The 25,385-nt window shown below is 52.1% G+C and overlaps 11 protein-coding genes and 1 non-coding gene across 12 annotated transcripts; 6 read left to right on the forward strand and 6 right to left on the reverse strand.

Moving 5' to 3' along the window:
- Positions 1-256: 256 nt before the first annotated feature.
- BDP81DRAFT_459757 (uncharacterized protein) lies at positions 257-1,693 on the forward strand (the record flags this gene model as incomplete). Its single annotated transcript, XM_060593578.1, has 5 exons — positions 257-451; positions 489-695; positions 747-851; positions 908-1,419; positions 1,474-1,693. The coding sequence occupies 5 exons, from the start codon at positions 257-259 to the stop codon at positions 1,691-1,693; spliced, it is 1,239 nt and encodes a 412-aa protein (XP_060447874.1).
- A 696-nt stretch (positions 1,694-2,389) lies between these two features.
- BDP81DRAFT_t119 lies at positions 2,390-2,489 on the forward strand. The gene has a single exon. It is a non-coding gene; the product is annotated as a tRNA-Ile (tRNA).
- An 838-nt stretch (positions 2,490-3,327) lies between these two features.
- Positions 3,328-5,204, reverse strand: BDP81DRAFT_448091 (uncharacterized protein; the record flags this gene model as incomplete). Its single annotated transcript, XM_060592253.1, has 3 exons — positions 3,328-3,519; positions 3,573-4,335; positions 4,414-5,204. The coding sequence occupies 3 exons, from the start codon at positions 5,202-5,204 to the stop codon at positions 3,328-3,330; spliced, it is 1,746 nt and encodes a 581-aa protein (XP_060447875.1).
- Positions 5,205-6,264: 1,060 nt separating this feature from the next.
- On the reverse strand, positions 6,265-8,955 carry BDP81DRAFT_392600 (glycoside hydrolase superfamily; the record flags this gene model as incomplete). The annotated part of the gene is made up of 3 exons (XM_060587732.1): positions 6,265-6,888; positions 6,951-8,845; positions 8,895-8,955. 3 exons carry the CDS (start codon positions 8,953-8,955, stop codon positions 6,265-6,267), a joined length of 2,580 nt encoding a protein of 859 aa, XP_060447876.1.
- A 902-nt stretch (positions 8,956-9,857) lies between these two features.
- Positions 9,858-11,910, forward strand: BDP81DRAFT_480134 (sugar transporter; the record flags this gene model as incomplete). The annotated part of the gene is made up of 4 exons (XM_060594911.1): positions 9,858-10,217; positions 10,276-11,067; positions 11,200-11,476; positions 11,535-11,910. Exons 1-4 carry the CDS (start codon positions 10,106-10,108, stop codon positions 11,908-11,910), a joined length of 1,557 nt encoding a protein of 518 aa, XP_060447877.1. The 5' UTR covers positions 9,858-10,105.
- Positions 11,911-12,292: 382 nt separating this feature from the next.
- On the forward strand, positions 12,293-12,919 carry BDP81DRAFT_199681 (uncharacterized protein). Its single transcript, XM_060582535.1, has 2 exons — positions 12,293-12,687; positions 12,772-12,919. Exons 1-2 carry the CDS (start codon positions 12,450-12,452, stop codon positions 12,831-12,833), a joined length of 300 nt encoding a protein of 99 aa, XP_060447878.1. The 5' UTR covers positions 12,293-12,449; the 3' UTR covers positions 12,834-12,919.
- A 1,010-nt stretch (positions 12,920-13,929) lies between these two features.
- On the reverse strand, positions 13,930-15,355 carry BDP81DRAFT_423819 (methyltransferase). Its single transcript, XM_060590100.1, has 2 exons — positions 14,647-15,355; positions 13,930-14,590 (listed from the first exon to the last, which is right to left on the reverse strand). Exons 1-2 carry the CDS (start codon positions 14,856-14,858, stop codon positions 14,140-14,142), a joined length of 663 nt encoding a protein of 220 aa, XP_060447879.1. The 5' UTR covers positions 14,859-15,355; the 3' UTR covers positions 13,930-14,139.
- Positions 15,356-15,710: 355 nt separating this feature from the next.
- Positions 15,711-17,438, reverse strand: BDP81DRAFT_423821 (uncharacterized protein). The gene is made up of 6 exons (XM_060590101.1): positions 17,145-17,438; positions 17,011-17,050; positions 16,708-16,931; positions 16,382-16,629; positions 16,187-16,317; positions 15,711-16,109 (listed from the first exon to the last, which is right to left on the reverse strand). The coding sequence occupies exons 1-6, from the start codon at positions 17,322-17,324 to the stop codon at positions 15,760-15,762; spliced, it is 1,173 nt and encodes a 390-aa protein (XP_060447880.1). The 5' UTR covers positions 17,325-17,438; the 3' UTR covers positions 15,711-15,759.
- A 927-nt stretch (positions 17,439-18,365) lies between these two features.
- On the forward strand, positions 18,366-19,192 carry BDP81DRAFT_392605 (Alpha/beta hydrolase fold-1; the record flags this gene model as incomplete). The annotated part of the gene is made up of 2 exons (XM_060587733.1): positions 18,366-18,776; positions 18,839-19,192. The coding sequence occupies 2 exons, from the start codon at positions 18,366-18,368 to the stop codon at positions 19,190-19,192; spliced, it is 765 nt and encodes a 254-aa protein (XP_060447881.1).
- Positions 19,193-19,777: 585 nt separating this feature from the next.
- Positions 19,778-20,353, reverse strand: BDP81DRAFT_392606 (uncharacterized protein; the record flags this gene model as incomplete). The annotated part of the gene is made up of 1 exon (XM_060587734.1): positions 19,778-20,353. The coding sequence occupies one exon, from the start codon at positions 20,351-20,353 to the stop codon at positions 19,778-19,780; it is 576 nt and encodes a 191-aa protein (XP_060447882.1).
- A 594-nt stretch (positions 20,354-20,947) lies between these two features.
- On the forward strand, positions 20,948-22,793 carry BDP81DRAFT_459763 (uncharacterized protein; the record flags this gene model as incomplete). The annotated part of the gene is made up of 7 exons (XM_060593579.1): positions 20,948-20,996; positions 21,074-21,078; positions 21,531-22,025; positions 22,086-22,308; positions 22,338-22,349; positions 22,396-22,534; positions 22,745-22,793. The coding sequence occupies 7 exons, from the start codon at positions 20,948-20,950 to the stop codon at positions 22,791-22,793; spliced, it is 972 nt and encodes a 323-aa protein (XP_060447883.1).
- Positions 22,794-23,785: 992 nt separating this feature from the next.
- BDP81DRAFT_199738 (uncharacterized protein) lies at positions 23,786-24,860 on the reverse strand. The gene has a single exon (XM_060582537.1). It carries the CDS (start codon positions 24,765-24,767, stop codon positions 23,895-23,897), a length of 873 nt encoding a protein of 290 aa, XP_060447884.1. The 5' UTR covers positions 24,768-24,860; the 3' UTR covers positions 23,786-23,894.
- Between the last annotated feature and the right edge of the window lie 525 nt (positions 24,861-25,385).

Raw genomic sequence — 25,385 nt, forward strand, 5'->3', positions numbered from 1 at the left:
CTTTGGGCGGAGTTCTCGAGCAGCATGCAGTCTGATGGTCTCAGCCATCGGGCCCGAGTCCCCCGCCCCAGCCCCATCGTCAGCCCGTCCCGGTGAGTACATGAGGATGTTTGCCGCAATAAGTACTGCCTTGGGTCCCTCACACGTTACATTTCCCCTCCTCCTTCGAGCTGTCCTCTCTTTTGGTTTCTTCCTCGTTACCATTGCGTGGTCCCAACCTCAAGCCTGTGATTGAACAACACAGTTTCCTGATAAGATGCGGTCTTTCACGTTGGGAGTTGCCGTTTTGGCAGGCGTCGTGAATGCTCAGGTGCTGCCGACAATAACAATCTCGCCTTTCCTCACCTCTACAACATCTACTTCCACGGCTACCGGGACACCAGCGTTGGCCTCGGCGACCGGAAGCGCTTCTGCCGCCGCTGCGCAGACGCATACTATTGCCGTCGGAGCGGTAGGTGACTAGATCATCAAGAACTACTTGACACTAGCTAAACTATGGCAAGTCTGGGTTTGCCTTCTCGCCCGCAAAGACGGAAGCCAACGTTGGCGATACTATCGAATGGATCTTCTACCCAGATGCTCACTCGGTTATCCGAGCCGAGTTTGGCTTCCCTTGCACACCATACGAGTACATCGACATTGGTCGCGAGGGCTTCTACAGCGGAAACCAGTCGGTCAAGGCCATCACGAATGATGTTAGTATGGCACATGGAGATGAAGCTAGTGTTGGCACTAACATGAATCAGATGCCACGGTACAGACTTCGTGTCAATGACACGCTTCCGATCTTCTACTACTGCGGTGCCCCCGGGTCATGCTATAAGGAGAAGATGATTGGTGTGATCAACGAAGTAAGACGAAACCGCCCAAGGTTGTCAAAAGAATCAAGTATACTCACATGTCTCAGAACTCAACTCAGACCCTCGACAAACAGCTCGAAGCAGCCCTTCCACTGACCACCCAGATTCTTCCGGGCGAACCCTTCCCAACTGAATCGGATGCTCCAAAGGCAACCAACGGCGGCTCCAGCTCTTCCGACAACGGTGCGGTCATCAACAACTACCATCACAGTGTAAGCGGCGGCCAAATAGCCGGTATCGTGATCGGCTCCTTAGCTTTCCTGCTCCTGGGAGGCCTGTTGGTCTACCTGTGCGGCCGAAGAGGCGGCATCAATCGCGCATACCGGAGAACCTCGACCGCATACCAGGCACCTCCCCCGGCACCATCCCAACCCGCCGTCACGGAGCTCAACTATTCGATGCAACCCAAGAGTCCAGCAACTCAGGGATGGAGAAGCAGTCACTACAGCAACTTCAGCGGTCCCTATCGTGACAATGCCACTCCCACAGCATTCTCCCCTCAACTGAGCCCCCAACCTACCGGATTCTCCCATCCCGTCAACGGCATGCAGACATACTAGTAAGCTTCTCTTCTCTTGTCGCTATTTTCAGTCTCCGCTGACCTAGGTCCCAGCGACCACCGCATTTCGTCTATAGCTCCTAGTGTCGTCGTCGAAGCTCCGGGCAATGAGGCGACGACTCCTGCTGCGGTCCCTGCTGCACCCGCCGCTGCGCCAGTCGAGCTGCCAACGGCGACGGATTCGGGTAATTCTCCACCACCCAGATACATGCCACGTTTCTCATTCGCAGGGCAGGAAAGTGATTACCGACCGTCGAGAAAGGACACGGAGTGATCTTTGTAACGATAGGAGGAGGGGGAAGTTGTAGGGAATAATGGCAAAGCATGGGTGATAGAGCGATCAGCTCAGTTAGTAAGGCGTTGGCGGTATGATGGCTTGATTTTTGTTTTCAGTGCTGGTCTCTAAGCACGAAACTTATTCCTACTTGGTATTTTGAATAGCGGCTGTCGATGATGAAAGATATCTAGACCATGATATCGATCTTACTTCCCACACTTAGTTTTCTTAGTCTACAATCGTCGTGATCCAAGTCATGAAGTCCAAACAGGTCAGAAGTCACAGCCCAGCAACGGGTGAAGAAGCCTAGGTTCTCAAATTGTGGCTTGACATGGCGATTCAGACAGCCAAAGCCAGAAGGGTCAGGGATTAAGACCAAGACATTTCATTGGTGGCAGTGCCCACTTGGTCTCTCCGGGAAAAAACGTGGGGAGATGAAAAATCCCCCTTCAAAAGTTTGTGCTTCCCAGACTTTCAACCCAGACTTTCAATTGCACCCACAGCCTGTTCGTTGCCTTTGTGCCATTCTGTTTGGAGCAGCCCCTCACGTCTTTGTTCCCAGCGAAGCTGCGACGCAACCCCCCAAGCACGACAAACATGCTTCCATCTTGGCGCCCTGCAACTTGAGCAAACACAAGGGAAACATGGAACCTCGCCTGATAGATATGTATTCCGGCGGATCTCAGCCATCCAGGACCCGTAACTCAGTTGGTTAGAGTGTGATGCTTATACTTCGTGATCACCACGGCAGTATGCTTCTTCAAAGTCGAGAGTTCGAACCTCTCCGGGTTCAGATTTTTGCCCGTTTTGACTCAATTCAAGACTCAGTTGTTCCTCAGGATGATTTCCGAACACCAGGTTACTTGGGACCTTGCTGGTAGTTCTTGAAGCTCTTTTTTAGTCGCGTGGATGTCTGTGCAGTCGCAATGTACCACAGCACGTTGGGAGGACTTGCTAGAAGGAAGAGTTGTCAACTGGCGATGCATGTTTGAATGTGACCTTTGACTACTCTACCCAGTACCATCCTGTGAACACGAATCAGCCGTTTCTCCCGATCTTGGCATGCCGAATCATGAGGCAAATTATCTTCGCTGATGAAATGTAGATACTTGTTTTGCAGGAAGGTCTGGTGCTTTCTCAGTTGATCCGATTGTGATGACACCATGAATCCACTGGCACACCCTCTCATTCGCTTCTGTGACGGCGTTCTAATATGGACTCTCATCATGTATAAGCTCAATGCCATGGCCTCCAAAGAAACATTTCCCTCCGGACCCCTCCTACCAAAATGCCGGAGATGTGGGTCAACCGGCCCGTATGGAGGGCACTGGTCGCCGGGCTGCTTTCGGTTGACCGAAATCAGTCTTCTTGATTGGTTTTCCGTGTCCTGCATCTCCATGGCCATATAGTTATTTGAAACGTCACTTTAGCTTTACATCCACTTTTATGAAGCATGGGTTTTGTCTGGTAATGATTGCATTATTGAAGGACTTTGATAGCCGTCGACATAGACGCCTGATTGGTGATTCGCAGCGCCGTATGTCCCTTCATCCCACAGGCACAAGTCTCGAGCATGTCCTGGCGAGATCTACGTTTCACTTATCAACGGCGAAATGCTGGAGGTCGTCCTGTCAAATCGCAGGCTCCCGATCTATGTCGATCCAGCTTTTCAAACTATTTGTATTTACAATTTCACTTCGATCGAGCCGCGATAATGCGCGAGTAAAGTCCCGCATGTATTCCACCGCACGACGGGCGGGCCGTTCATGGGTTTCGAATGGGCAGTTGAGAAGCGTTACAGCTACATCGCGAACCTTATACGCCTAAATCGTACGTTAGCAAGCCTTCTCATAACGGGGTCAAGTTTTGAGCATACCAAATACAGGCCATTGGGCTCTAGGTGAACGTATGGGATGCTATGTAGCAAGTGGAGCATCTGGCGACAAATGTCCTCACGCTCAGCCCAGTTCGCTTCCAGGGCCGCTGACACTTCCTCACGTGCAGTCGTTGAGGGGTTGGCGATCGCGCCCTCTTGAGTGACACCGTCAATCTGTTCCAGCAACAAGCTCTGCAACCACAGGTGTGTGACGTGGATATTAGCCCTCATGATCTCGGCTTGGCCCTGGATCACCTGTGAGTAGGATCCGGCTTCCGTAGCACGGCTATAGTCAGCCGGGCTACCATAGCTCGACACAGCAGCAGCCCTTTCCTCGTCGAACCGCGGCGTACTGGGGGCCGCATCGGTACTCTCGGTGGAAGCCCATTGCCGCATGGGACCCGGGACATCGTCGAGCATGTATCTCATCTCTTGGAGAAGATCGCGCATGCGCGCGAGACGGGCGGCGGGGGTGCGGCGGAGTTCACATTCGCAGCCCAAGGTGGCTATGGCTTCCTGGAGACCCTTACGGAATACTCGAGAGTGAATGATGAAGCCGCTGGTGAGTGTGAATGTCGCTCGAGATTCCTGCGTGTGGGCGGATGGTGTGCCCTGCGATGCCATTGGAGAGACGGGTTCTAGGATCCTGTCTCTAAAGATGTGTTCGTCGTCGATGTCGAGGGGCATGAGAGCTTCGTAGTTGACCTCGCGTAGCTCACCAGGTCCGAAGTATGTCAGCCGCTCCCAGCGGCCTGCTTGAACTCTGGTATGTCTAGTATCTGTCAGCCTCCAATGACAGAATCGAGGCAGGAGATATAGCGGGTATGAGGATTTGACTTACGCATAGCCATAAAAGAGCATCCAAAAGGCCTTCTTCCGCAACTGAGTCTCGATACAATTGAGACCCTCATATTCGGAAATGCGATGCAGCCCGAGCAGTCGTGAAACTTGCAAATACTCCACATCAAACATCCGGCTCCGGTTAACCTGGCCAGTCTGGAAACAGGCGACGGACAAGACGTAACATACTGCCCATTTCCGATGGTTGATGTGGTCCCAGTAGTTTGCAGTCCGCTGTCGAGTGCATATCTCCGCGCAGCAATTGATCATTGCAGTTCTGTTCTCGAAGCGCATCGCAGCTTCAGGGTCAACTGCCCTATAGTCACGGAACCGCGACGGCAACAGTCCGACTGTGAGCGCGGCCAAACTCATTAGGACAGCAAAGAAATCCGGGTCGGTGATGTCGCGGTTTGTGGCCAGATCATGGCGGAAACTGGGCCTATGAACGACGGGGACCAACGGATAGACCAAGTCGAGATAATCCGCCATAAGGATGTGTATAAGTGCTCTTGAACACAACTCATCTGTTGGGAATCCCGCGCTGGCTATTGAGGGTGATTCCGTCTGGGCCGGAACAGCCGCACGTGGAGATGGGCCATGAGGGATAGGATGAGACGGGTCATACGGAGACCTGACCTGTGAAGGTCTCGAAGAAGGGGTTTGGTCTTGCAAGACGAGGACTGGCTCAATGCTCACTGCAGGCTCGGGAGCTTGCTGAGACTGCTGCTCGACTGCCTCTACATGATGAACCTCCGCTTCATTGGGCAGCTCACTCTCGCTCCTATCAGACATTGATGGGAGCCGTTTCCTGCCAAGCCAGTAAGTGAGTGACTCTGGGCAGAAAGTACAGACAGAACGAAACCCCCTGCTACCCCGGATCTTCATACCTTCGTTTAGGCCCCCGCGGCCTCGTGGGCACCAGGAAGCTGCATGGTATGCCGAGTCTGCAGCAATCGCGACACTGCGTCGGAGACGGGCCCTCAGCATGGGGCGAAGACCCGTCAAAGTGACATTTCCTCCTCCGGGCACGACAAGCGTCGCATGCTCTGCTGGCGATGCTCGATCTCACTGCTGCCGCCGACGAGGAATTGGTCTCATCTGGCGTTTTGCTAATAGCCCTTCGAATCGCAGTTGGCGAGACGCTGACGGACGCAGCCTGAGTGCTTGAGCGACGGCGCATGCTGGTGGACTTCGGACCGATAGGGATGGTGGTGCCGCGCCCATACTGCCGGGATTTCTGGAAAACGTGGAGAGGAAAATGAGGGGGAGAAATGTGAAGAATGCGGAGAAATGGGATGAAGGGGGGGGGGGGGTGACATGCTCCCTTTTAGTGTCACTTGATCCCTACGCTAATTCCCATGGCAAAGGAACTCAATGGAGGCGCGTTGTGGCTCCGGCCAATAAATTCTGGGGTCCCCGGCCGATTTTCCCCTCTCGAATGGGGTTAGACATGGGATGGCAGCTTTGCGCGTGATCGGAAGATGTTTTACCACCAGGGATGACTCGGGCAACGCCCGAGGTCTGTTGATGAGTGATCACGGCGAAAGGCCGACGGATTTGAGACTATATCCGTAAAGTGGGATGGCAGGAATCAAAAGAGCACATGGAGGTTCTCGGCTTAAGCAGTTAACGTGAGGTTCTGCGAAGAAGTCTCAAGTTTAGACTTCCAAGAAAGCAGAGTCCTTTGACAATTGCTTTGATTATCATCAATCGTGTTCAGCTTTGAAGTGTGGTTTCATAATGCTCTCAAGAGCAGAATAAGCGTTCTGAGGAGTATCTAACCCTCTTTGCAACACATGATGTCTAATGTCCCAACTATTTATGTACAGAATGCATGTCTAAGTCTAGTCTTCTAAGCTCTCAATCCCCTCCATGTCCTTGACTTCTCCACCTTGACGGTCTTCTCGAGGAAGGCTCCACGACTGCTGGTTCCCACAAGAATGCCGTACGAGCCGGCATCGCTACGCCAGCAGTCTTCCATCTCGCTCCAGTAGCTCGTCGCACGCAGAACATCCAGAGAGATCTCTGCCGTGGCGCTGGCTCCGGCTTCCAGGGCGACCTTTGCGAAGCCCTTCATCTCCTTCTTGGGACGGGTGATGGTATCGCGAGTTGTGCTGGTCAGAGGGGTGCGTGCCGCCGGTGTAACGTAGACCTGAACGACTTCGGAACCGGCACGAGAGCCCGTGTTGGCGACCTTGACGCGGACGAGGAGGTTATCCGCCTCCTGGATCGTGATTGTGTTGTTGCCGTTGGCGTGGACCGATGCATCGGACACCTCGAGATCAGAGACACTGAATGTCGTGTATGAAAGACCGTGTCCGAAGGGGAACAAGGGCTCAATGTCAAGCGTGTCGTACCAGCGGTAGCCGACGTAGACATCTTCGCTATACAAGCAGCGGCCGTTATCTGAGCGGAAGCTCAGTGCTGCGGGGTTGTCTTGCACTCGGCGCGGCATCGTAAGGGGAAGCTTTCCGGCCTGTCATGTAGCTTGTTAGCAGGGCAACTTTACGCTTGCAAAGGAAAGTTGATAGAACTTACCGGATTAACCTCTCCAAAGAGGACGTCCGCAATACTGTTACCGGACTCGTTGCCGCCAAACCAAGCATGCAAGACAGCGCCGGCCTGGTCAATCCAAGGCATGGAAACCGGCGTGCCGCTCTGAACGACCACAGCCGTGTTGGGGTTCGCCGCCAACACCGCCGCAACAAGCTCGTCGGTACCGGGGGGCAGAGCCATCGTCGTCCGGTCAAAGCCTTCAGACTCCCACTCGCCACTCAGACCGGTGCACACAACGACCTGGTCAACGCTCTTGGCGACCTCCACGGCCTCCTGGGTTGCGACGGCAGGCTCAAGCTTGGGGCAACCGCTGAAGCGGACGCCGCCCTGGCCAAAGTCGACGGTGCCGGAGGCCTTGACCTTGCTGGTCGCCGAGCAGCCGAAGCGCACCAGGACGCGGTAGCTTTGTCCAGCTTCCAGGTGCATGGTGCCGGTCTCCTCGACCGTTCCGCAGCCGAGGAAACTGCTGCCGAGGCGCTGGTTTTCGACGTTGGAGACGACAAGCTTGCCATCGATGAAGAGCTCGCCGGTGCCGTGGACCGACAGGCCAAAGTCCCACTCTCCCGATCGCTCGGGGACCAGGGTACCCTCCGTCTCGGCCCACCAGATGGGGTTGAGGTCGGCGTTCTCGTAGTCGACGAACCAGATGTTGGCGTCGTCGAGGACGCGCTCCTCTAGCGGTTGCCGGCTGTCGGCCGAGCTCGCGGTGTCCTTTGGTGGGGGGTCGTTATAAATACGGAGCACGAAGCCCTTTTGCTTTCCGTTTGGTGTCTCGAGGGCCTTGCCGAGGAGAGGAAGAGACTGGTGGCCGTAGGCGCCTTGTGAGAAGACTACATCACTGGCGAGTGACTTGACGCCCTCCAGGGGAGTAACGGTGTTGTACGCTCTCAGTCCGGCACTACCGCCTCCGCAGTAGGTTGCGATGTTTGCGTTGGGCCCAATGACGGCGATCCTCTTGTTCTTGTCAAAGGGCAGGATGCTCCTGTCGTTCTTCAGGAGTACCAGGGACTTGGCGGCTGCTTCGCGCAGGAGAGCAATGTGCTCTGGTGTGTTCGCCTCAGTCTCCGGGGCGTTGGGCGGGATTGAGGTGTTCTCAAGGCCCTGCTTGACCAGCTTCAAGACGTTCCGCACCGCCGAGTCGAGCTCTGACCGCTTGACCTTGTTAGACATGATAGCATGAGAGAGGGCTCCGGCGCGCCATCTGCTAGGGCCTGGCATCTCGAGATCGAGCCCGGCCTTGATAGCCTCGGATGTGCTGTAGGTCCCGAACCAGTCGCTCATGACCAGTCCGTCCCACTTCCACTCGTCGCGCAGGATGTCCTGCAGAACCTGCTTGCTTTCCGCCGCATGTGTGCCGTTGACCTTATTGTAGGCGGTCATGATCGCGCGGGGCTTGCCCATCTCAATGGCGATCATGAAAGGCAGTAAGTAGATCTCGCGCATGGCGCGGTCTGTTACGATGGCATTGACGGCCATGCGCTCGCTTTCGAGATCGTTGCACACGAAGTGCTTCAGCGTGGCTGACACGCCCGACTCTTGAACTCCGTTGACGTAGTTGCCGGCGAGGATGCCAGACAGCACCGGATCCTCGGAGTATGACTCGAAGCCACGTCCGCCGAGAGGGCCACGCTGAGTGTTGATTGTAGGTCCGAGCAAGACGTGGGCCCCCTTTGCGTGAGCTTCATCTGACAGCAGCCGACCGAGCCTTTGGACGAGTTCGACATCGAATGTTGCGCCGATGGCGGTTCCGCATGGTAGGCATGCGGAAGGTGTGCTGTCGAAGAAATGTGTACCGCGAACGCCGTTGGGACCATCGGAGAGACGAATAGGCTTGATTCCCAAGCGCTCGACTGTTGCCGTGTGCCACCAGCCAACGCCTTGTGTCTGGTTAGAATTGAGTCTGAGCAACAGTTATTGGTAACTTACCAGCTGTGAGAGAGATCTTCTCCTCTAGCGTGAGCTGTTTAAGAAGTGCTTCGACATCCATGGTGAAACGTGTGACAGAAAGCAAGCTGGTCTTTGGAAACAGTTCAGACGGCGAAGAGACAGGCGAACTTCAACAACCAGATCTGAGAATCGTCTGAAGAAGAAAAGTTAAGGCACCAGCATTTGAATAAGGGAGAAATCGAGCCGATCAACGGGCGCGTCCTCTTATTCCTAGAGTCCGGAGCCAACGCGGGGAGCCCCAAGTCTCCAGCATGGCCTCTATGTCTCCCCTCGACCGCGGGGTTCTGATCCACATGTCGGGCATAAAGAATCGCATTCCGAAGGATATGACGTATTTCCACTTGAATCAGTGAGTTTTCTGGGTCTTCATTATCCACTTTACTGCTTCAGAGTCGCGTGGATGGTGAGCTGACGCGCCGACAATCTGGTCACGATGGGGAAACGGTTTCGAAGGCGGAGAAATAGAAGAAATGGTCTGAAAGCCGGTCTCAACTGCCATGGCTTAGTGGGGTGAGGCACGGTGCATTGTCTGGTCTAAAACATATCCAGCTATGACAAGCCAACATTAGCCAAGAACATATTTCTCCGCCTCGGTGATAGTTTCCTTAGTCTCATGACTCTTGAAGACCTCAACTCTGACTATTCCCGTCACATCAAAGCATGAACTGACTCAATTCTCCGCCCCCGTTTCCTCCTTTCTCCAGACCAACCTTACGACTACTTCGTAAACCGCTTTTCCCAATGTTTGTCAAGTGGGTCGTATGGGCCCCCGCGACAGCTTGCATTGGGAGCGTTTTCTCCATGGGGCGTGACACTGGAGAGTTCTGGCCCCCCCCCCCCCCCCCCCAACCCCCATCCGACCCAAATCTGCGTTCCGGACGAACACGCGACGACCGGGGCATCGGGATGCCATGCTCCACCTCTTCGGTATTTTTTTGTACGCAAAGCGCAATCCAACTTCCGACTTGTTTCCCCTGTTGTCACTTGTGAAGGGAGTATCGATCGTATATAGACCTTGCCTTCTTCCACCCCTGGACTGTGTGATGTGACCCTGCTTCACGGCGCTCACAGGCTCTAAAGAGTCCAGACAACTTGACGACAATATCTTTGAGAGTTCCTTTACGAATTCGAAGACCTGTCTCTTCTCCTTTTGCCAGCCTTTCCTCCGACTTTGCAAACCAAACGCCAATATGGGTAAACCTGTCGAAGACTTGGCCGTGATCCCCGGCGATGACCTCCCTTGGTGGAAGCACGCCCACTTGCGGAAGCTCAACTTCATCACCTTGTCTATGGTGTTGTTCTGTGCGTAGACTCAGTTCAACGTTGAGTGGCCTGTCGTAACTAACTTTGACTACGCCAGCTTCTGCCAACGGTTACGATGGATCCATTATGGGCGGTCTCCTCGCCCTGCCTCGATGGAACGCCTTTACGCACAACCCCTCCGGCGCATATCTCGGTTGGATCACAGGAATCTACTGGCTCGGAAACGGTATCGCCTTCCCCATCGCCGCCATCTGCTCCAACCGTTGGGGTCGCAAGCCGGGTGTCTACGTCGGATACTTGTTCCTGGTCCTCGGTGTCGTAATGCAAACGGCTGCTCAGAACGAGGTAACATTCACCTACTCTCGTCTTTTCATCGGTATTGCTGCCTCGTGGCTCGGAAACTCGGCTCCTCTCTTGATCAACGAAATCGCACACCCGAAGCAACGATCCATTGCCAACGCCCTGTTCATGGTCGGTTGGTATTTCGGCGGTACCCTCTGCGGCTGGGTCACTTTTGCCTGCCGTAACATTGCCTCGGACTGGTGCTGGCGTATTCCCGTCGTCCTCCAGATCGTCCTACCCTTCGTTGCCTTGCCTGGCTTCCTCATGTCGCCCGAGAGTCCTCGTTGGCTGATTAGTGTTGGGCGCGTTGAGGAGGCCACCGAGATTCTGGCCAAGCATCACGCAGGTGGCAACAGAAACGACCCCTTAGTAACCTACCAGGTTGTGGAGATCCAGGCCACCATCACCGCAGAGAAGGAGGCTTCTGCCAGCGCTTCGTACGCCGACATGATCAAGACACCAGGAAACCGTCACCGTCTCTTCATCTCTGTTACTCTCGGTATCTACGCCCAGTGGGCTGGTAACGGCGTGGTGTCATATTATCTCCGTGAGTCTTAATCGGAAACGTTGTATTTCTTGTCTCAAAAGCTAACATCTGCCTAGCCCGTACGATATTCCATCCTTTCGACACCTTTCAATAGGTGGTAATACAAAATAAACCGTGCTAACGAATGTGTAGTTATCCTGAACTCGATTGGAGTCACATCGGTTACGAACCAGACCTTGATTTCGGCTTGCCTGAACGTCTGGAACCTGCTGTGGGCCATCGCTGCTGCCACCAGCGTCGACAAGCTGGGTCGCCGCTTCCTGTTCTTGACTTCTGCCAGCGTCATGTTGGTGAGCTTCATCATCATTACTGGCCTCAGCGGTTCTTTTGCCACGACCCAGTCGTCTGCCATCGGATCCTCGGTCATCCCATTCTTGTTCATCTTCTTTGCTGGATACGACATTGCCATGTAAGTCTCCATATAATCTAGCAGTTGATTCAAGAGAACAATCACTAACCTTAAACAGGACTCCCTTCCTCACTGCCTACCCTTGCGAGATTTGGCAGTTCAGCCTCCGATCCCGTGGTCTCACCGTCACCTGGTGCTCAACCGTCGTCGCCATCTTCATCAACACCTTTGTGAACCCCATTGCTTTGGAGGCTATCCACTGGAAGTACTACATCGTCTTCATTGTGATGCTTGCTCTCCTTTGGATCACCGTCTTCTTCGCCTACCCTGAGACCCGCGGACATACATTGGAGCAAATGGCTGTTATCTTTGATGGTGACGACGCTGCGGTCCCTCCTGCGGCTGCTGTGAGCGAGAAGACTGAGGCTTTGGTCACTCATCAAGACGATGAGGATAAGAGGCAGTACCAGAGCGATGCTGAACACAGAGTTTAATGCATCGCATTTTACAAACCCAGAAGCTTTGAAGCTTCAAAGTCAATACCCATCTTGCATTTAGTAAAGTAATAGTACCATCCAATGCATCTAATCCAAGATTACTCGTCGCACTTGATCTTTTCACTGAGGTTCGCAATCTTTTCTAATTGAAGTCAACCCCGTAAAATGGTTCGACACATGCCAACGACTGTAAGTTGAAACAAGCTCTAACCAATATCTGTTGAAGAGCAGAGGGGATATTTGTCACCATCTTGCCGATTACGGTAAGAGACTATTGGCTTGGTTGCAGTGTGACGAGCGATGCTATTGGTGCATAGTGCATGCTACCTGCACGACTAGGATTCACAACACTCAGCTGAGGACTGGAGCTGGATCCTCTCAGGCACCTACGGATATGCCAAATAGACAACAGTCGTCGTACGTTATTCTCATGCTTTTCTGGCTCTACCTGCTTCTCAGCGGGAGCTTCTACGGCAAACTCAACATCTTAATTAAGTCGCCTCCTAGGGTTCAAAGTAGCAGTATCACGACGCAGAATGTCCATCCGGCTCATCGATACGGAGACTCTTCAGCTGAAAGCTTTTGCTTCAAGTCATGCGCCAGCATATGCGATCCTCTCGCATACATGGGCCGAAAACGAGGAGGTTAGTGTTGGTATACACGTCAGCAGGGCAACCGTACGGTTGGAACGAAGTGTCAATAATGGTCTATTATTGCTGCGTCCGGAGGTGGAAGGAGGAGATTGTGGGCAGAGCCCACGATCTCCCAGAAGTGGTATGTAAGTGAAAGGGCCGTTTGTAAGCGCTCATACCGCCTTCCATATCCATCTTTTCTGCCGACTGCTCAGAGATCCAACAGTTAGCTTCTGTCAGGCCCATCCCAGTACACTCGTTACAACGATTGTCACACTATGCCTATGAAACAATATGGTCTTACACAAGCATGACTAAGTTTTCCAAGGATATGCCAGTATAAAGGGTATTCCACTCACTATATAGATAGTCGGGATATTCCCATAGCCACTCGTTCTTCATACTCATCAATACATCCCATTGACCCCCTACCTGATAATCGCTGCACAACACATTGAAATGGGAATATCCGAGGTACACAAGAAACTACGATTCGGCGAAGCAACGCATTTACACAAACTCCGCACTTGGTATCTTCAAAGTTCGAAATTAGTACTTAACTCCGGTCCATTCCCTCTTGGACCGGGAAGTCGGGTCCAGACCTACTCCGGTGGTGCGAAGGAGTGACGAACTACTTGCAAACGCGAATCAAATTGAATTTGAACGATCCAACGTTTGTTCCAATCGGAACGACTTGTGATCCGCATTTCAACACTTAGTATCGTATCTCGACAAACTTAGGGCAGCCGGAAGCGTGACATTATGCGTTGAATGTGCAGTCCTTGTGAACTGGCCCAGCTTTGGGTCTTTTTCCTCACATGCGCCATGTTACCTTGTGGGGGAGTTCATCAGCCAATAGCTGCTGCTGTGTTCTAGTCAAAGTTGACATCACTTAGTACATATAAAACGTGTTTACTTTTAATCAGGCAGGGGGTTGGATGTAGTGATAGAAGCAAACATTCAAGATTCTGCATGAAGGACATAAGAGTCGACATGTAATTGATTCAGTACGTTGGACTGTCTATCTTGCCGTCCATTCGAAACCACATCCAAATCGTTGAAACTGTCAGCAATATCTTGGATCATACTCATAGTGATGTTTTGTCAATACTCTATCAATTATTGTCGGAACGGCAAGGCTGATAAGGAGCAATGGGCAGGTATCGTGGGCTGGCTGGCGCCTGCCCTGGGCGAAGTGGGTCAACCGGCTTAGTCATCACGGCCGGTTAAGGTGGGACAACCACCCAGGCCGTCTCCACCTACTTCGATCGGCCCCTGCCCACAATGTAAATAGGAAGAAGAACAACAACAGCAATTATCACGGACATCGACGTGATTGTTGCCGAAGATACACCCTCATGAGGAAATGTATCACGCCTGTGATACCAACAATTATATATCGCTTCTGTTTGCGGTCTTGCCAATAGTAAACGCTTAGTCCAGTGGTTATGGTCGATAGTTTCAGCGCTCTTAGCCAAACTCCCATCACTCTCGAATTGACTTTATGCAATGCAGCATTGTATTTGCAATTACTAAGAATATGTAGATTAAACTATAGGCCCGTCGCTAAGACTCTTCCCAAATTTCAAGCCTCTTATACCGGCTTTTGCCCAGATAAAGCATGATAGTAAACATACGTGTGGAAAGCCACGTTCCTGAGGTCTTTCCGCACCTGCATCAGCAGCACTTCGACCTCTTCTGGAGTCCAGCCCAGCCCTCTCGTCAGAGGTCCCATCGTAATAGCTTGAAGTCCGTCAAACAAAACCGCCTGAGAATACGTTCCAATGGTTTTCAAATTATCGTCCCTGGGCCACCTCCCCAACGGCACCTTCCTAACATCGTGGACTTGTGTCTCGAAGCCACCAGCCTTGAGACGTTCCGGGTTGATCTCCGATGCGTAGAGCTCAAAGCCGAACTTGCCGAGACCTTCTTCGATGAGGTTCGTCATCTTAGTCGGAGCGTAGTCGGGACCCATCGTGTCGTCGTCGCAAGCAAATCTCCATCTCAGGTCTTGCAACTCGATCCAGCCACCCGGCTTTAATACCCTGCTATTATAAGTAAAGTTCCACAATTTGTCTTTGAGTTTGAGTGGATAACTCAATTATATGCTTGACGCAACAGCTTGGGCCAGTCTTTGATGAACGGCGCCATGTGCCGCAGGTGGATAAAATCAATCGAGTTGTCCGGGTACAGCCAGTCCGCCTCAGCATCATCGACCAGGAACTTAACATTCGGCGGCACGAAACCGGGTTGGATAGGGCTCAAATCAATGCCGTCGATTTCTGCTTCCGGATAGTTGTCGCCCACTTTCATATCTAGTCAGCTCATGCCGAAACCAGAAGAGAAGCCTCTTCACGTAATATCGATCGCCCAGATGCCAGTGCCGGTGCCTATGTCCAGAATCTTTTGCGGGTTATTTAGAGGCGCGCTGTGCAGATTACCGTCGCAGATGTGAACTACTAGAGCGTGCTTCATATCCTCCCGATCCTGCTCGGGCTCATCGTTTGGACACAGGTAACGGCCTTGCTTGAACTTGTGATAGCGGCGCTTATTCTCCCATTCGTATTCACGAACGCTCGATGATAGTGAAGTTGAGGCGTTGGAGCTGCCATCGGTGCCCGACTCCTATCCATCAGTGGATGGATCTGGGTCTTCTTCAGCTACAATCGGCGCAGCAGCAACTAGTGACACTGGCGAGGCGGGGCGTGATGCGGCAGCCGGCGATGCCGGTGCTACTGGTGCAGCAGCATTTTCGGCATTTTCAGTCGTCGGGTGAACTCCATCGGTTGCTTCCGCAGCGACTGCCTCAGCGGAAAGCTCTTCTGCCATGGTGTGGGTAACGGTGAATTGTAGAGCCTGTTCGGGATGTCACGTCCAAAGCTTGGAATGTTGGAATGAGGGGAAAGATACATGCAGAACCAACAAAGAAGTCTGGAACATTATCGCCCCATTTTTGTTGTTCGATAACTTCGATTGGGTCCTCCTACTGGGGTTCACATGAGAGCAAGGATCATGACCAATCCCCTGCTTCCATGTCCAATGGACATGGGCATGACATTGAAGTACCCAGAGCAACTGCAGCTCGTCGGGCATACGTTCTAGAAACTCACTGGGCACCCAAGTATCACAAATAGGAGCATTCCTCTCAGAAGACCATCTTCCTCTGCAGATCTTTACTTACTACCTTATGCATTGAAGCTGACTGCGATGACGCCTATGGAGCTGAATTCCCGCTCTTGCCGTGAGTGTTTATAATTCCTCCCCCTTTGCTCAAACTTCCATGCCCACTGCCTCCGTCGTCATTAACGACATCGATACTCGGCTCAGAGTCCCGTTCACTCAGTCGAGTAAAAGGGCGCTCGTCCTCGGCACCGCCACCAAGCCCTTTCCGCATGGTCCCAGTACCAGAGCCTCCTAAGTAGTTGCAACCATTTGCAGTGCTGGGCTTCGTACGGTCGTTGAGTATGTATTGTCCGCCAGAGTATTGATTACTCGCTTTAATCGAAGATTTCAGTCTTCCGTTGAGCGCGAGGTTGAGAATTGGTTTGAGGCATGGGAGACAAGCTAGTTTTTGACAGGTGATATATTAGTTATTTAATCCCATTACAACGTTCTGACCTGACTGAGCCGAAAGAACCTACCGCAAATGATAGCTGTGTTGGCTTCGACATTGGTCCAGATAATGGTGTCGGTGAAGTTCCAAGTGATGTCCGGTGACGTGAGGTCAACCGAGAGAATCACATTTAACCGAGCCATGGAGACTACAGTAACACTAGTAGTATTCGTCAGCAGCGGTTACGTCTCTTGTAGACGGTACAGACTGCTCTTCAACTTACAAAGTACCAAGCGCAAAAATACCCGCAAGGGCAAACTTCTGGGCTTTGTGCAGTTGTAGCTTCCAGACGTAGGGGATGGGCAGCAACACCACCAGCGCGTCTGTTATAATGTTGGGTATAGAGTTTCCCTTGAAGAACATTTTGACGTCCACGCCGCAGGTGTATTGATCAGACGACAAGGAATTCACTGTGTCATAGCGGGCCCAGAACGCATGGACAGGGAGACATTGGAAAATCGTGACGAGAATCTGCGAACTTTGTCAGTGACATGCCCAGGTATCGCCAGACATTGAGACCGCAGTTGGAATGGATGTCTTTCAACATACGACAGCAATGAACCAAGCCAAGACGATGCCGGCCATAGCCCAAATGTAATATCTGATGCTCTTACGGGCATTGAAAATTCGCCAGTAGAGCGCCAATGTCGACCACTTGACTGTTGATAAAGTCACGGTGTATGCAACCTCTGATATGAAAAGACCTATCGCCCACGCTCTTGTCGCTGAGGGTGGCGCAACCCAAATGTGTTTACCGGTACCATGAGGGATCACTACGGCGGAATCAGCATGCAGTCAGGTTGGGGCTTTTGATAATTCAACTGGACTTCGAGCTTCGTGGAGTTGACTTACTGTACCCTATGCTTATGAAAACGTGCACAGCTGCTGCGGTCTAAGATCGAATTGTAAGCGTGTGATCCGCGTGCACTTTGTCGTAACTCGTAAGATAGAAGTTGGAAACTCAAATGTGGGCCTTTGTTGCATACCAAGGAAACAGTGATCAGCCAATCCTCCAGCCAAAGCTTATTGGATTGTATTCGTCGAGCGAGGAACCGAAGCGCAACGGCGATGGTTGCTAGTGCCCACGTGCAACTGAGAGCACCAATGATGCTGGTCGCCCTGGACTCATTGAGATCTATGCCATCCGGAACTGGCAGAGAGGCCATCTTGCCTCCGGCTCCGTGAAGACTTCTGTGTTTGAGTTGAAGACGGAAGAACAGACATCTGTCAAGTTAGGTTTTCAGACAGTTTTTTGGGGGTGCCCGAGCCAGACAATGACCATATTATGTGTGGCCAGCCGGAAACCGAGACTTGCCGTTCCATGCTGGCCAATAAGTCGGTTCGATTCATAACACGAAGATGCAACAGAACTAGCTCTTGGCCCTGGTTCTTGCGCCCGGGAACTGGGGCCGCCAGGTACAAAATCGAGATTGATTTCTCTACGATCCGAGCAGAACCTGGGAACGCCGATTACCTATTACACCATCCGTTGGAACCTCAACCCACCGGTCCACAAAAAGACTGGCTGGCGTTCGTCTTACTCGTCAGGTATCACCAATTCGACTCGAAAGGATTATGACAGGGTCCCTAAGAGTTGGCTGTAGTGTGAAAAAAATGGCATGTTTTGGGCCGCCCTGGAAATGTCACTGTACGGATAGTGTCACGAATCAGCATATAGAGTAGCTCATGGAAATCGGGATCTCAACTGTGGTCTAATCAACTATGGAAAAGGGGAAAAGGGAAGCCCTCGAGGGAGCCCATTTTGTATGCTCATACCCCTGTCTACCCCTTATCTCTACCCCTGAGATATTCACTGCTATACCTCTTTCGTGACAGATAGCTTGCTTGAGTCGTGCAATATCCACACCAAGTCGCCAACCAACACAACCAAGCCAAGACTTGCCAGGTGCCCTAGCTCGAGTCCCACGAAATAGGGCCCATCTGGACGTAAATGCGCCCCAATATCGTCGGCCTTTCATCCATATCCCGCGCGTTGAAGAAAGAAACAGGGGATGAACACCTTCCGAATCCAATTCCCGACCCAATGAAATAAGTAACATGGTGTTCCCCTGATCAAGGTCCTTACCCGAACGAGCTCTTTCATCTCAGTTCTCACTCTCACTCACACTCACCACCAAGTTTAGTCGGACCCTGTTCAATCTCAAATTCCCAATCAACTCCTCAAGATCGCAACCAGTATCATCGCAATGAGTTCTCGTACGCCTCCAACTTTTCTTCTAGTGCCGGGCGCCTGGCACCGTCCATGGTCTTTCGACCTGTTGCGTGACGACCTCCACGGCCGGGGCTTCAGTACTGAAACTGTCACACTGGCCGGCGTGGGTAGCACCGATGCGAACGTGGGATTGGAGCAAGACACGACAGCCGTCCGCACCGAGCTGCAGAAGCTTGTCGACAACGGGCGTGAGGTCGTCGTGGTTGCGCATTCCTATGGCGGTGTTCCTACAGCGAACGCAGTAGAGGGCTTCAACTACAAGGATCGCGTTGCGCAGAGCAAGACGGGCGGTGTTCTGATGGTCGTGTACATGACCTCTTTTGCTATTGGTGCCGGATCGGCTCTATCCGACGGAGCGGGTTCAGTGCCCTGGTGGGACGTCAAGGTGGGCTAGCTCTCGGCTTCAGGAAATACAAAGATTGTGGCTCACCACTCTTACTCATGCAGGACGGCTTTATCTCGCCTCTCGATCCGATCTCAGTATTTTATGCCGACGTCGAGCCCGCTCTCGCCGCCAAGGCCGTCGATGCTCTGCGTCCTCAGCCGTTCAAGACCTTCCAGGACAAATCCGGCTTTGAACCTTGGAACGAAGGATTTGAAATGGGTTACATCTTTGCTGAGAATGACCAGGCCATACCGCTCGATTTACAGATCATGATGGCCTCTCAATTCTCCCCCAGCTCTTTTACGGCTAGCCTCTCGGCCAGTCACTCACCGTTTCTCAGTATGCCCAAAGACCTTGGGGATGCTCTGCAGCAAGCGGCGAAAACCGCTGTCGCAAAGACAGAGGGCTTGAGTTAATGGAATAGTGCACATTGCAAGTTGAAATTTAGTAGTTACAGTGTTCAAGAGCACGGGGTGCGTGTAAGGAGCTGAGGACTCCACGTGGACTGTGGCCAAGATGTCGGGAAGACTACTGTACTGGTGCTACTAGGCAGCTACTCATCCGGCAAGTCAACTCCGGTGAAGGATGCAAGAACAAGTCAATTTTACCCTGTGACGATTACAACACGAGATAAGCCTCGATTATACACGTGGATGGCACGGAACCACAAATGTTCTTAGGTTCCTGGCAGATCCGAGCATTGAGCAGCACCTTACTTGTAACGTGCTGGGCAGTAGCTTGTGCCATCTTTCATCCTCATCTCACCAGTCACCGCTGTACCACAACTGTTGTCACGAAAGAGGTATAGCAGTGGATATCTCAGGGGTAGAGATAAGGGGTAGACAGGGGTATGGGCATACTGTTGGCATCCCTATCACAGGGATGTTGGTTCGAACCGTAGGGTCCTGTGGGTGACGAAGTATCAATATCTCTGTATTGATTGATTCTGCGTAAGGAGTAAAAGGGAGATTCCAACCTGAGGTTGGGTGGACCGTCGAGGTCTAATTGTACTCCCTCGAGGTGGCCCATGCTCTGCCCTTACTCGCGGCCGAATTGGGCTTCCAATCCGACAATGTCCCTCGAATTCGCGAGATGCTATTGGACTCAGAAAACGCTTCTGGAGACTTGGCTAGCATGTCGCAGAAATAGAGATCCGAGAGATCTGGCGGCAAGTCTTCTTTACCCATCAACGACGTCGATGGGTGAGGTCGCAGCGGTGCATGGCAGAAGATTGAAATGTCGTTAGAGCGCCGGATAATCTCCTCTTGCAGACGCAAAAACGCCCTGTCGCCTTCGCCGTACAGCATCGGCATGTTGACGTCGAAAATTCCAATGAGACAGTAGGCGACATCCTCTATCCTCGTCGTAGTCCGCCTCGATGCCCAAGACATTCTGCGCGCCACTGGCTTTGACTCCAGGAGTGTGCAATCCCCTAGAACGTCTGCGTCCACCCGCGTGATCCTTGAGATAGCCTCCCTGAAGTCTGATCTATGACCTCGGAAGATCCACTTCTCGTCGTAGAATCGGAGAACCTTGGGCGCAATAAGTTCCTGAAACACCAGCCGCGGGTGAACCATCTGCAATTTTTCAAGGCCTCGTCGGTGGAATCGGCGCCATCGCCGGCAGCCGGCCAGTCCGAGAGAAAGGCGTAGCAGACTTGAGCATCACGATACCAGCGGAACATAGAGTTGATAGCCTCGCCAAGCTCAGCGCTACGACAAACTACCTCTATTAAGAAACCAGATGGTTATAACGGAACTAGGGCACCAGTGGGAACTAGGGATGGATAGAACACATAGTAGCTCACGAGCAAGATTTGGAGGACGTCAGGATACGGCGTGTACTATATAGTATATAGCTAGAGCCTGCGACCCTTCACGCCACATACCCTTCGGGAGGTCTGCCGCAAGGGCGGCTGCGCCCTTGCCGCCATGGCGTTAAATAGAACAACAACAACAACAACAAGCTCAGCGCTGGTCGTCTTGTCGATGCAGCAGGTGTCAATCCATGCGTATCCTATGCCATTGGTCTTGGCTTCGCGGCATGTTGCGATGGTTTTCTCATAGCCAGACTTTCTCGATGCCTTGTGATCTGGTGTCTGGCCGATTTGCGTGAGTTCTTGGAAGCTGTTGGGCAGCGATTATCAGGTAGGGGGTCAATGGGATGTATTGATGAGTATGAAGAACGAGTGGCTATGGGAATATCCCGACTATCTATATAGTGAGTGGAATACCCTTTATACTGGCATATCCTTGGAAAACTTAGTCATGCTTGTGTAAGACCATATTGTTTCATAGGCATAGTGTGACAATCGTTGTAACGAGTGTACTGGGATGGGCCTGACACAATGGACTGAATTCCGTACAACCTTGGACCTCAACGATCGTGTCTAAGCATCACTCTCGAACTATAAAAGAGGAAGGTGTTGGTATACACGTCAGCAGGGGCCTGTGGGCCGGTACGAAGCTCAATAATCTTGGTATTGAACTGCGTATATCTGTGTAAGGAGGAAGTTGGTGGGCGTAGCCCACGATTCCTCCGTTGGGTGTAAATAGGTGGAAGGGCCGTTTGCAACGGCCCAGACCACCTTCCAAATCCACCCTTTTCTGCCGTCAATATTCCAACAGAAGGCCTTCCTCTACCAACAATTTAATTGACAAGTTGCCTCGCTCTCACACCAAATTTCACTTCAAGTCCAAACTCATTCACCGACTTCATTCTCGAGATCAACCAGCCAGGCATCATGTCTTCCAGAACCGACTCAACGCTTTGACCTCAGCCACAGAGATTGCCGCGACATATTCTGAAATCCTCACCGGCAAGACAATCATCGTTACCGGCGTCTCGCCGGATGGTCTTGGTCTGGTCACTGCTGCTGCATTTTCACCCCAACGTCAGCAGCGCCTCATTTTGACGGGCCGACCCCCTGAAAAGGTGCAGACCTCCATAAGTACTTTGAAAGCGTCGTATCCAGGCGTTCAATATGATGCGCTGATTATGGACCTGTCTTCTACAGCCTCCGTACGCGCTGCTGCTGCCAAGCTTAATGAAGACAAGAGTGTCCCTACCGTTGACATTCTTGTCAACAACGCGGGTGTTATGGCCCTTCCGGACCTTCAACTGTCCGAAGATGGCATCGAAATGACATTTGCCACCAATCACGTTGGCCACTTCCTCTTCACGAACCTCATCCTGCCCAAAATCATCAAGGCAGCAGAGACGTCTTCCACTCTTACCAGGATCATCAACGTAAGCTCCTATGAACATTAATTCTCGCCAATTCGCTTTTTGGACATCAACTTTAGCAAGATCCCCGCGGAGCTTCCCGAGGAAGAACGTCCTGATCTTCAAAAGGCCCGCTTCTTGACGGGCCAAGATTGGTCCGACAAGTCTTACGTTGGCTTCCTGTCATACGGGCAGTCCAAGACGGCCAATATTCTCTTCTCGGTGTCACTTACCAGAAAACTGGAAGCCAAGTACGGCATCAGATCGTATGCTATCCACCCCGGTGCAGTCACTACCAACATCAACCGTCACGCCAAACCGGACGAAATTGAATAGGCGCTGAAGAGGGTAAAGGAACTTGGCTTCGAGGCTCCTGCCAAAACACCCGATCAAGGTGCCAACTCTTCGGTCCTCTCTGCCGTGGATACCGAATTGCCGAGCCCGGACCTTTCGGGCCTTGAAGCAAAGGGTCTCTACATGGCTGACTGCAAGCTTGATGATGAGCAATGCGCTGGATTTGCGAGGAACAAGGAGTATGCTGTGTCAGAGCCCTCCCGGATAGGGGCTAGTTAGAGGTAGTAAGGAGTCCAAGCAACAAAGGAGCAGCTCAGATATATATACAGCGCAGGGAGTACACGTCGAGGGAGGAGCAGATTTCAGTAATTCATCATTCTACCCCTAACTGTAGTTGGCCTCTGAGAGCTTCCACCCTGCGTCAACACCACAACTTGACATGCTGATAGGCTCTGGGCGCTGAGCGAAGAACTGGTCAAAGAAAAGTTCGATATCTAGATTAAGAACTGAGTGCACTTGCTCGTTGCACATGGGCTTTGTCACTTTGATCGCGCTGTCAGCCTTACGTTGGGTGGCCTGAGAGTCAAATGTAACAATTCATTGCATCTTACCGCAACTCGTCGTATTTTGAAGGTTTTAGGTTCGCAGTGAGCCATAGTACGTAAAGAAAGCAATCTCGGCCCGAACAGCGGGCCTAGGAGAAGTCCAGAAGCCCATCAATTAAGCACTCGATCAGTACGTGTAACGTCATGACTTTAGGTCTGATATTTATTTGGACTCACCAGTGCACAGAGTAAAACATGGCGTAGCATAAGTGATGAATGTCATTGTATCTGAAGTCTAACATGAAATCTAAGAGACCCAGTTGATATGCGTTGCTACGGCGGCTTTAGGACCTAGTGCAACTTAGGCCGGCGTCGGATTGTACTTTCGATCAAACCGTTAGAGTGATTTAGGTACCTTATGCTGTTGCTGCAACTTTCAAGCCGAATTCGGCAGGATCGAAAATGAGGAAGGACTGACACGTTTGTTAAAGCTAAGGTATGTGGTCAGCAAGATGAGCGTATCGCCTTACGGACAACGTCACAAATCCCACTATCAATCAATCGATCGATAAGAACAAGTTGTTCCTGGACTTTATAACTTTGCGCAAGGTCTGTTTAACTCACGTGTTGACACTCTACTTGAGGGGTGAAGTGTGCAAAGCTTTTACCATGCCTTTCCTCAAACTGATTGGACTAGGGCTCAACGTAGTCTTTGAGTAATGTGTTCTAGCTACTCTTTGACAGAATAACATTGTTTGAATATTTGCATGACGAAGATGAATATAAGGTATTCCACTGAATTGCAAGAACATGAGAACCACTGCCGAAAGGCTCATCTCGTGTAAACAACTCCAAACTCCCACTGTCTAGGATGGTATCTCTAAGCCCAACCGCCATTCCAATATGTACAATATAGAACAAGAATTTTAACTTTCAAAATGCCAAAGGTTGGCTAAAAACAACGCTGTTGCCAAGCTGAAAAGCGCCACGTTTGATGACGGCACTTCAGCCCAGATAGTATGTGGAAGTGTGTGTGTGGGGCAGCGCCGGACCCTCAGACTATTGCCCAAGCTGAGGCCAAGATCAACACGAGCGCCGAGGACTTGGTGACAAGGCCGCCGAGCAACTTGGCACCCGCATCACTGGTCTTGACCGCATTGCAAGATAACGCTGAGAGCTTGCCCTCGGGGTCAGGCCAGGTCCCGTTCTGGCAATTGGCTCGCGTGAGCATCGCCTCCTTGACTTGCGTCTCCAGAGCCGCGTCCATCTTGAACCCGCAGGCTTCAGATGCGGGCTCCTTGTCCGAGACCACGGGGCAGATGTCGCCGTAGTCGTGACTGTTGCCCGTGATTTCAAAACTGCCGACAAAGTCGGGGCACGCAGTCGTGTCGACGAGAGACGGGATCTGTCCGTTGGGGTCGGTTGTGAAGAAGGCGGTACCATTGTACGAGACATCGTAGACTTTTGACGACGGACCCTCGCCAGTGGCGTTCTTGGGGCAGGCGCTGAACATGGTCGCCGTGTACCGCAGGCGGAACTCCCGTTGCGTCGCGTTGACCAAGTCCCTGCGGGATGCGTCGATGATGGTGTAGGTATCGGCTGTCTTGTTCTTTGCCTCTGTCTGCCAGACGCCCGAGCTGAAGAGTTGTCCCGTGTCCGCATCGTTAATATCGGTGTACCCCGTGAGATCCCATTTCACCCAAAAGTTGTAAAAGTTGTTTTCGTCAGACTCTGGCCAGAGCTTAGAGGCATTGCGGACGGCGAAGACGAAGGGGAAGGGCCAGACGGGCTTGTACGTGCTGCCGTTGCGCGGAAAGGCAAGATCGACTTCGACGGAGGTCGAGGGCGTCGTTGTTATCGTCGCCGCAGAGCTAAAGCCCGCGAACAGTGTCAGCAGCTGCAGCGAGCGGCTGAGTGAGACGTGCATGGCCGGTTCGTTTGATGTGTGATATGGTATGTCTTTCAGCTTTCAGAGAGAAAGTAATATGCCGTCGGGGGAACACAAAATCAGATAAACAACACAAAAACGTGGGAACGTCGTCCTTCGGAAAGTAAATATAGATCGTCCAGGCACCCCGAGTTGTCCAAAGGGGTCGATCGTCATTAACATGACATGTCACCACCGGGCTGCGGCACGGCCGCACCGGGGGTGGACACTGGGGCCAGGGACCCGGGATGGGTTGCTGAAGTTTACGAAGACAACCTTTCCGATTTTCCGTGTCAAGAAAACTTAATTGGAAAGCGGAGTGATTATGAGTGGATAAGACCGCCGTGTTTGCGGGTTTTGAACAAAGATCCAATTTCAAACTAGAGACTCGGAAAAGAGCCTCTGGCGCCACCAGCTAAAAGTACCTAGTTTAGTGTTAAATAACTCGCTTTTTGATTTTTTCTCGCAAAGCTTGGTCACGATATCAAGAGAGTGAAGTGAGTAAGGCAGAGCCTTTCCATTGGTTGCGATTGCAACACCAGTAAGCCCATGCAGGGGTTGCAAGCCACGCACAGTTAGCGTGTAAGTCGGTGCTCGTATCGGGCGGTCGAAATGTTC

Source organism: Colletotrichum phormii (genome assembly GCF_030913505.1).
Source record: "Colletotrichum phormii strain CBS 102054 chromosome Unknown BDP81scaffold_6, whole genome shotgun sequence".
Taxonomy (NCBI): domain Eukaryota; kingdom Fungi; phylum Ascomycota; class Sordariomycetes; order Glomerellales; family Glomerellaceae; genus Colletotrichum; species Colletotrichum phormii.